Here is a 10,387-nt window from a genome sequence, read left to right as displayed (position 1 = left end):
AAACATAATACATGTGTGAATACATAGACAAACAGAGTGTCACTAGTATGCCTCTACTTGACTAGCTCGTTGATCAAAGATGGTTATGTTTCCTAACCATAGACATGAGTTGTCATTTGATTAACGGGATCACATCATTAGGAGAATGATGTGATTGACTTGACCCATTCCGTTAGCATAGCACTTGATCGTTTAGTTTGTTGCTATTGCTTTCTTCATGACTTATACATGTTCCTATGACTATGAGATTATGCAACTCCCGTTTACCAGAGGAACACTTTGTGTGCTACCAAACGTCACAACGTAACTGGGTGATTATAAAGGTGCTCTACAGGTGTCTCCGAAGGTACTTGTTGGGTTGGCGTATTTCGAGATTAGGATTTGTCACTCCGATTGTCGGAGAGGTATCTCTGGGCCCTCTCGGTAATGCACATCACTTAAGCCTTGCAAGCATTGCAACTAATGAGTTAGTTGCGGGATGATGTATTATGGAACGAGTAAAGAGACTTGCCGGTAACGAGATTGAACTAGGTATTGAGATACCGACGATCGAATCTCGGGCAAGTAACATACCGATGACAAAGGGAACAACGTATGTTGTTATGCGGTCTGACCGATAAAGATCTTCGTAGAATATGTGGGAGCCAATATGAGCATCCAGGTTCCGCTATTGGTTATTGACCGGAGACATGTCTCGGTCATGTCTACATAGTTCTCGAACCCGTAGGGTCCGCACGCTTAAAGTTTCGGTGATGATTGTATTATGAGTTTATGTGATTTGATGTACCGAAGGTAGTTCGGAGTCCCGGATGAGATCGGGGACATGACGAGGAGTCTCGAAATGGTTGAGACGTAAAAATCGATATATTGGACGACTATATTCGGACATCGGAAAGGTTCCGAGTGATTCGGGTATTTTCGGGGGTACCGGGGAGTTAGGGAAATACGAGGAAGAAGTAATGGGCCTCATGGGCCAAGTGGTGGAAGAGAGGAGGCAGGGCGCGCGGCCCCCCTAGCCCAAACCGAATTGGACTAGGGGGCTGGCCCCCTTTCCTCTTTTTCCTCCCTCTCCTTCCTTCTCCTTCTCCTCCTTCCTTTCCTCCTCCTAGTAGGAGTAGGAAAGGGGAGTCCTACTCCTACTAGGAGGAGGACTCCTCCTCCTGGTGCGCCCATAGAGGGCCGGCCGGCCTCCCTCCTTGCTCCTTTATATACAGGGGCAGGGGGGCACCTCTAGACACACAAGTTGATCAGTTGATCTCTCCCAGCTGTGTGCGGTGCCCCCCTCCACCATATTCCACCTCGGTCATATCGTAGCGGTGCTTAGGCGAAGCCCTGCGTTGGTAGCAACATCATCACCGTCACCACGCCGTCGTGCTGACGGAACTCTTCCGTGAAGCTCTGCTGGATCGGAGTTCGCGGGACGTCATCGAGCTGAACGTGTGCTGAACTCGGAGGTGCCGTGCGTTCGGTACTTGGATCGGTCGGATCGTGAAGACGTACGACTACATCAACCGCGTTGTGCTAACGCTTCCGTTTTCGGTCTACGAGGGTACGTGGACAACACTCTCCCCTCTCGTTGTTATGCATCACCATGATCTTGCGTGTGCGTAGGAATTTTTTTTAAATTACTACGTTACCCTACACAAACAAAACTTTCCAATATATCAATCTTTATGTCTTGACCATTTCGAAACTCCTCGTCACGTCCGTGATCTCATCCGGGACTCCGAACAAACTTCGGTTCATCAAATCACATAACTCATAATACAAATTGTCATCGAACGTTAAGCGTGCGGACCCTACGGATTCGAGAACTATGTAGACATGACCGAGACACATCTCCGGTCAATAACCAATAGCGGAACCTGGATGCTCATATTGGCTCCTACATATTCTACGAAGATCTTTATCGATCAAACCGCATAACAACATACGGTGTTCCCTTTGTCATCGGTATGTTACTTGCCCGAGATTCGATCGTTGGTATCATCATACCTAGTTCAATCTCGTTACCGGCAAGTCTCTTTACTCGTTCCGTAATGCATCATCCCGTGGCTAACCCATTAGACACATTGCTTGCAAGGCTCATAGTGATGTGCATTACCGAGAGGGCCCAGAGATACCTCTCCGATACACAGAGTGACAAATCCTAATCTTGATCTATGCCAACTCAACAAACACCATTGGAGACACCTGTAGAGAATCTTTAGAATCACCCAGTTACGTTGTGACGTTTGATAGCACACAAGGTGTTCCTCTCTGTTTTTACTATAGAAGTTGGGCCTTAGATCCATTCTACTAATTTTGTCATTGTGTTCTCTTTGGTGGTTGGGCTACAAAGAAGCTATAGGTCTATAGTAAAAACAGAAATTTCGTATTCACGAAAACGGAGAGTTCCGTTTCCATGCATGTTCCACCGGAAAACACCATTCCGTTTTTGTTTCTGTTTCCGCATAAAAAATTCCATTTCCACTTCCATTTTGCAAATTTCCGTTTCTGTTTTCATATTTCCTCTCCATTTCCATTTTTTCGTCAGAAAAACGGAAAGTTTCCACTCCATTTTCATCCCTATAAGGAAATATAAATAACAACTTTATTATTGCCTGGGGCATGTTTCCTTTAGTAAGCATGTGAGACCAATTAAATACTTGTATACAGTATACCTTTTGTTAAAAGTAGGACAAAGGTATGTCTATCAATCATCATGGGTTTCATGTACTCCCTCTGTTCCGAATTACTTGTCGCAGGTATGGGTGTATCTAGATGTATTTTAGTTCTAGATACATCCATTTCTACGACGAGTAATTTGGAACGGAGGGAGTAGATGTCTAGAGTAGTTGGAGTGTTTTCCCTTTCAAACATTTCTGTTATTTCATTTATTTTAATTAATATTACAGCTTGTGTTCAGTCTAACATTGTAATCCTCACCCACATCAGAGCTTTGGTTGACAACATGGGAAAACAATATCAGAAGGCACTGTATATACGTCTAACCCACTCAATCACTCATGCGTCAACCTTCCATATATATATTTTTTTGAAAGGGCCTCCCATAAATACTTGGCTCGTATGTAAAGAGATCTCACAATGTGAAAGAGTGATAACTTATAAGCAATACTACAAGTGAAGGGAGCAGACAATCATGACATAAACTGTACATGCTGCACATGACAGTACATTATTTTTCGGCAAACCCCTGTATTATTTATTGGAAATGACGTGCAAGCCATTACTGAAACCCCAACAGCCATTGAGGGAAGTAACGAGGTGTTACCACCAACTCATGAACGCTAATTGGCCTGTGACTGATGCCTCCTGCAGAAAGACTTCACCCTGTCGAGCCCTTGCTTCAGTGTAGGTGGCTCCGAAGCAAAGGTGATACGCAACCAGTTCTCCATGCCCAAGGATTTCCCTGCAAATGGTGGTTAGAACTTAGGGCATCTCTCAAACAACATATGGAAAAGAATGGTGTGCTGAAAATATATCATCAGGGGTGTTTGCATCTCGACGTATGCAGCTATTCGTCTGTTCTGCTACTGCATACCAGGCAACAGTATAACCGACTCCTCCTTCGCCAACTTGCTGCAGAAGTCTACGTCGTCACGAATGTCCGACAATTGTGACACGTCCAGTTTTACCTGTAGAACATAGTGTTAGTCCACCTCCTTTCAACTTGCAACAATGTGAAGCTGCAAACATTGTTCTCTATATATGCCCTACCATCATAAAAAATGAGCCCTCTGGTTTGTGGGGACAGGTAATACACTTGATCTCGTCTATTGCATCATAACATATCTCTGCAGTCTCCTTCAACAGCTTGACAATGTTGTTATAGAATTCATCATTTGTGTTCTTGATAATATGAGGAATAGCTCCCTGTGCATGGACAAGAGAACTTAGAAGATGTGATGGTTTCAATCCTCTACAATAATGTCATGGGAACAATATGCACCCAAGTAACTACTGAAAATACATGAAAATTGTCGGACAGGAAACCATACTAATCTCCCGGCTTTAGATGTTAGGCTTTGGTGCGATGTCTGTTTGGTATTAGACCCGGACATTCGGCACGCCTTCATCAAGGGGATAGGAGTAGCAACGGTGTTGCCAAGATGGTGGCTTCAGGCTTATTGATGTATCACCTTGTATGGTCTTTATGAATAATTAATAATATGGCTGCATGCATCATCCAGATGCAGAGGCCGGGGGTACATCCTCCTTTTCTAAAAAAAAAATGGTGCTCATTATTTAAGCAGCAGGTGATTTCCTTTCAGCACAAAAAAGGCACCGCATGTATGTGATTTGCATCGACCACATCAGTGACAAACCAGTGCAATTAATTGGTTTCTTAATCCATACGAAAGCGGGGGAAACACATCATTGCATTTAGAGGTATTTGAAATGAGTAGATTTCACATAACTAATCGTATTTCAGTGTAATTATCAGGAAACTACACATGTTAGTTTGGACTGTATTTCATCAAATTACACATATTTTAGCACAAGATTCTGATAAACTGCATTATTGTTGAATCCCATTAGTTGAAATGGAGTCTGGCATGTGAGACATACCTGTCAGTGTAACTGACATGTGCCAAATAATCCAAAATATGCAAAGTTTCGTGAAATATGCAGTTTATCGACAATAATGAAAAACAGAAAGTGCATTTAGCAAAAAATTATATCTAAACTTTAAAAAGGGAAGTGTGTTAAAGTAAGACATCCTTGGGACTTGATTCTTTTTTTGTTTGGTGGTTGCACTAGGAGCATATATGTGACCCAAAGTTTAATCTAGCGTATGCTATAATTAATTTCTAAATAAATAGTTTTTTTTTACTCTCCAAACTACACATTTCATCAAAACTATTAGAGAATGACACATTTGACAGGAAAACACAAACTGTGGCTGCTGGATGCTAAGTTCCACTTGTTAGATTCAGTCCAATAAAATAGGAACCAGTGCTTGTGTGGTTTACTGAAATGTTAATAGGAATTACATGCATTCTCATTGTGTATTGTGTGTAAACAAGAAGACTGTGCATCTAAATACCTATGCTAAAGTAGAGAAATAGGAACTTTCCAAGTTTGCTAACTATCCAACTACCTAGATATCGTATAAAGGTGATGAAATGACTGACATCACACGTTTGACTAACCTGAAGAAATGTTGCAGGACCTGATATTATACTTATGAAGCTTCTGAGTGAATCAGCAACCTAATAATAGACACATCAGAGAAATTTCAATTAAATATCAAAGAATCAATACAAGGTATTAATTAACTTGCATGAAATATATTGCCCACCTCTCTTCATACTTTCCGAGTAACCTGCTCAGGAGCATGAATTCAATATGGCATCAGAGTCAACAGTTTTGCAAGTTCAAGACCCGGCGAACGCACTCTTAATAAAAACATTAGCGGCCTAAATCAATCCCATGTCTAACGTCTGGAGGAGCCTACACGCCCGGGGGGTGGGGGGGGGGGGGGGGGGGAGGGGTTGTCCAATATATTGCCTGTCTCTCTCCATAAGTTCAGACTTTTAGAGTAACTCGTCTAACAAAAACAACAATACTGCTCACAAGACAATTCAGAAACAAACAAACAAAATGATGTAATAATGAGTATACACAGTGCTCCAAAATGGAGCTTTCATGACATTGTTTATGTCAAAAAGCGTTGAGTAACACAAACTAGAAACCACACAGAGAACTCAGTAAAACAAGTAAATCAAATGATCCTGGAGTGGTTTACCATTGTCCAAAGGTCCAAATATAGTATGTGAGATGTGAAGCCCCCTTCATGCCTCTTACAATTAGGTGGTACCATGTTGATTTTTCAATTGATACTTTTGGAAGATAACTCAAACGTGGTAGAATGATTAAGAAATTTTAGAGGAACGAACATGCAGGACATGCTAACTGGTACTTTGGAACTCGCAAGTCACTCCTCACATTATCTTGCCAATTAGAAGTTAGTAAGAACAATACAACTCTGTTACAAGTATAAACATCCTGAAGTGAACGAAATTAATAAATTTACAAACAGATGCACTTATAGATATTAATAAGAATCACCTTAGTTTTTCTCAGAATGCCTTTAGGGTCACAAGTTGCTATCCAACCAATCCTCCAGCCAGGTACAGCCCATCTCTTCGATATAGCTCCCAAAGTGATTACCGGAACAGTCTCTCCAAAAACACCCATTGGCACAAAAGGTGTGGTGCCATAGACAAGGTGACCATATACTTCATCAGCGATGACTAAAATACCGAGCTTGCTTGCCATATCTGCAATCTAATTTAACATGGAAGCAAGAAAATAAGCTCTATTACAACAAATAGAAAGAGAAGAAAGGTTACCTAGCTCTGTAACAAACGCTATACAAACCTTGGCCAAATGCTCGTAGGTATACACACTACCACATGGGTTGTTGGGGTTGGTAATCACAACTGCAACAGTATTCCCATCTGCGAGAGCTTCAACAGCTTCCAAATCAACCTCCCATCCTCTCTCCGGGAGAAGACCATAATGCCGTACTTCCATCCTATGAAACACTGCATGTGCTTCGTGTTTTGGGTAGCCAGGCATTGGCAGCAATATGTTGACGCCTGCTTGGCCAAAAACAGACATCACAGTCTCGATTGCTTGGCTACCTCCACAAGTGAGGAAAATATCATCATGGGAAATCATGTAAGGAAGATCACGGGATAGATACTCGGCAACAGCTCTGCATTTCAACAGACAGTGTCAATACAAGTAAAGCAGCACATATATATTACTGAAACAGCACACATGGAGGATTTTCTACACAATCGTACTGTGAAGAGCACTGTTCTGAAAATGCACAGAACAGGATGGAGTGTGACGACTACATTTTTGTGCCCTGTTTTTTGTAATAACCTAAATGTTGTACAATAGATCATATATGTAAACTGTTTCCTTATCACAGGTTTCATTCACAGTAATGGAACTTGGGAGTGCTCTATAATGTTTAGACTTGTTCACTCTGATGGGTATGTGATATGAGGAAGCTGCTGAAGACAAACCTAATCATGGAATTGAAACGGATAAGGGGGATCACATGGCAGATTAATGTAGGGCAAAGTAGGTCTGCGGTATGAACTATGTGAACTCTCCATGACAAACCTACACATACAAAATCTAGGACCTAGCAATAGCAATAGCTCTAGCAGTCACTCTGTAGTCTGTAGCTCTTCATTCATTCAGTTCAAGGCGGTCCATGATATGTTCTGAACGGGACAATGGCAAACGAGAGACGGGGCACACAGACCTGCGAGCGGGGAGGCCGGTGGCGGGGGTGGGGTACCCGTTGTACTCGCCGGAGCGCACGGCCGCGACGAGGGCCTCCTCCGCCTCGGGCGCGGTGCGGAAGGAGGGTGCGGAGGAGGGGTCGCCGTGGCTCAGCGCGATCACGGGCCGCGGGCCGCGCTCGTCCAGGCAGGCGTGCACCTGGAGGAGGGCCTTCTGGATGCTCCTCTCGCCGGCGGCCGCCAAGGTCGGGTTCGGGGCCGCGAAGCGCCACTGCGTGCTCCTCCCGCCGTCTTCCATCGCCGATGTCGCGGATGGTAGGAGGATAGCAGCTTTTGTCTTCGGCGTTTTGTCGTGTGAGTACTGGGGAGGTGTAGGCGAGAAGGAGGGTGTGCTGGAGAAGATGGTCGGAAATACAGTCGCCGATGGTGCGCTGCTCTACTTGCTGCTCAAGTTGGTCCTTTGCTCTGTCCCCTGCTCGTTCGCCGTGGCCGTAGCCGTTCCGTTCCCAGCCACCCTCCTCTCTTGTCCTCACCTCTGTGTATTCCAAGGCCATCAACGGGCCCACACCTGACCTTCTTTTACAAATAAAGGCAGGAGAGCTGCTCTCCCACTCCTCACTGGCTAACCACTTGTCCTTATGTCAACTCCACCGCGCGGCCCCAAACGGACGTCCGTTTTGTCCTTTTTTTGTCCCTTTGGTAGAAATTTGGGGTCGTGTCCGGGCCTGTTCTGAGATGCGGTGGCCGTGCGCCCAGCGCGCTGCCGCATCCTTTTGCCCCATCCTGTCCGCCAGGGCCAAGAAATGCCCAAATTTGCATTAAAACTAGTTTCGAACCCAAATTTTTGTCTGAAAATTAAAATAGTTTTATAACCCAATTGAAATTGTCTTTAATAAAATAGTTTTACAACCAAATCGAAATTGTCTTGACTGAACATAAAATGGATAAATACATCTATTGGTTGCCAATGTGATCCCACACGTGCTCAACCAAGTCATTTTGAATATTCACATGAGTGTGCCAATCACGCATCTCATGGTGGAATTGGACAAACTGTTCAAATGTGGCCGGGTCTTGGTGCAGGGGCTCAATATTTTCACCTTAATAATCAAATCCTTGGTCGAAGATACTCTCATCACGCTCGTCCTTGACGATCATGTTGTGCATGATCACACAAGCAGCCATCACCTCCCAAAGCTTCCCTTCATCCCTTGACGTGGTTTGGTATGGACGGCAGGGGGGCTGCGCGGTGAGAAGGCGACCGGAGAATAGCGGCGGCGCCGACGGCGGGGCGGGGCGGGGAGAGAGGGTGAAGCGTTGCGAGCGGAGGGACTGCTAGTGTCCCCGACAGGCGGGCCACGGGGGGGACAAGGGCGTGCGTCGTGGCCGTCCGCGCGCGTCCGTTTCACCCCAAACCGAGCGCAAGTTTGGGCCGGGGATGGGTCAAAAACGGACGGAATCCGGACATTTGTCCGTTTGCGTCCGCGCGCTGGGCCGTCTCGTTTGTCCTTTTTACCCCAAACGACGGGGACGGACAGGATAGGGTAGCGCGGTGGAGTTGGCCTTATCTGGAAGGTTACCTCACATGTTGTTTTTTAAGATTTGTCATTTGGCGCTTAAAATATTCTCAAAAGATTTTGATCAAAAACACAAACAGCATATACCATTTTCTCATTTTTTTTTCCTTGTTGGGCTTTATCCATATACCATTCTCTCTCTTTTCCCCCGGAGGAACTGACCAGGCCCGCCCACGTGGCACGTGCTGCTGGCCACGGGAGCTATGTCTAACATTAAGAGTTGTCCTAAAAAAACATTAAGAGCTTTTACAGCCGGACTGACAAATCTGATCCGTCGAACGTCGAACTTGGCAAATCCGATCCATCAAACGATCGCGGGCGCATCGAACACGTCCGTGAGCAGTGACCGGTTACACCTTAAATTAGCTCAAATTCATCCCCTAGATCCATATAAACCATGTAAGACAAATCCTACGTACTACCCAAGCTAAGCTTCGTCGTCGGAGATGTCCACGACGCTGGTGCCGAGCGTCGGGTGGACGTGCGCTTAGGAGGGCTCCGACTCATCCTCCTCCTGCTCAACCTTATTAGGCAAGCATCTCCTCCTCCTATGCGGCGTCTCCATCTTCTGCCGGCGACGGTGTCTGGCCTCTGCATCCAACTCTGAGCGGAAGGAATCGAGGATAGCCTGTTGCTCCACCTGCAAATCCACGTCCCTGGCGTCCCCGCATCCTCCTTCGGCTCCTCCTCCGGATCCACTACATCCGGAGGGAGCCCCGCGACGATCCAGGCTTCGCGTCTTGCTCGGATTTGTACAAGGAGCTGCAGCTGACGCTCCGGCATTAGAAATGGGTAGCCCCTTACCTGGCGGCGTGGGGCCATGGCTATTAGTGGTGGCGGAAGGGGAGCGGAAAGTGGCGGCGGCGGCGGACGGGTGGGAAAATGTGGAGGGGTAGGATTTTGGTGTCGGCGGTTGGCTTGAATAGACGGGCTAGGCACTACGCGGCCCGTCAGAGCGGCGCCATGCGGAGACATCGGTCTGACGGAAAGAGACGAGCTACGGACCATCGGATTTCCCAAGCGATTCCGCATGGGACCATGCCGTCAGTCCGGCGTGGCGGACGCGCCCGGGCTTAGGTTGGATATGAGGGGTGCCGGCCAGTCTCGGGCGTTTGAGGCGCCTGTCTGGCTTGAAATTTCATTACCGATCGATCAACGGGCGGCCTACCGGGACGTTTGGGATGCTCGGCTGTAGATGCTCTAAACGAGAGAATAGCATGTCTCGTTGAAGGATTTTTTTTCTCTATTGTAGTAACTGGGCCGACCGTTTAGAGAAAGAAAAAGGGTCCGTCTATCTTGAAATTTCGTGAAACGTCAGTCATTGTGCGACCCACCGGGGCGTTTGAGAGGCCTGACTGTAGATGCTCTAAGCGAGACAATAGCATCTCTTGTTGAAGGATTTTTTTTTCTCTACTGTCAGGATCGGCCGTTTATAAAAAGAGAAGGGGGAGCAAAAAAAGCTCACGATACCAGGATTCGAACCCTCCTCTCCTAGATTAAAACGGGCAACGTAGCAACTTACACTAGGACTTATTAATG

General features: G+C 45.9%; 1 protein-coding gene across 1 annotated transcript; it reads right to left on the bottom strand.

Annotated features, from left to right (window-relative positions):
• Positions 1–3,009: 3,009 nt before the first annotated feature.
• On the bottom strand, positions 3,010–7,766 carry LOC123147760 (nicotianamine aminotransferase 1). The gene is made up of 7 exons (XM_044567069.1): positions 7,292–7,766; positions 6,388–6,727; positions 6,076–6,294; positions 5,157–5,216; positions 3,721–3,876; positions 3,545–3,638; positions 3,010–3,412 (listed from the first exon to the last, which is right to left on the bottom strand). The coding sequence occupies exons 1-7, from the start codon at positions 7,567–7,569 to the stop codon at positions 3,291–3,293; spliced, it is 1,269 nt and encodes a 422-aa protein (XP_044423004.1). The 5' UTR covers positions 7,570–7,766; the 3' UTR covers positions 3,010–3,290.
• Positions 7,767–10,387: the final 2,621 nt, after the last annotated feature.

This window comes from Triticum aestivum, chromosome 7A, assembly GCF_018294505.1.
Source record: "Triticum aestivum cultivar Chinese Spring chromosome 7A, IWGSC CS RefSeq v2.1, whole genome shotgun sequence".
NCBI lineage: Eukaryota > Viridiplantae > Streptophyta > Magnoliopsida > Poales > Poaceae > Triticum > Triticum aestivum.
The sequence above is the reverse complement of the archived record's forward strand: the minus strand, read 5'-3'. Positions and strand labels throughout refer to the sequence as shown.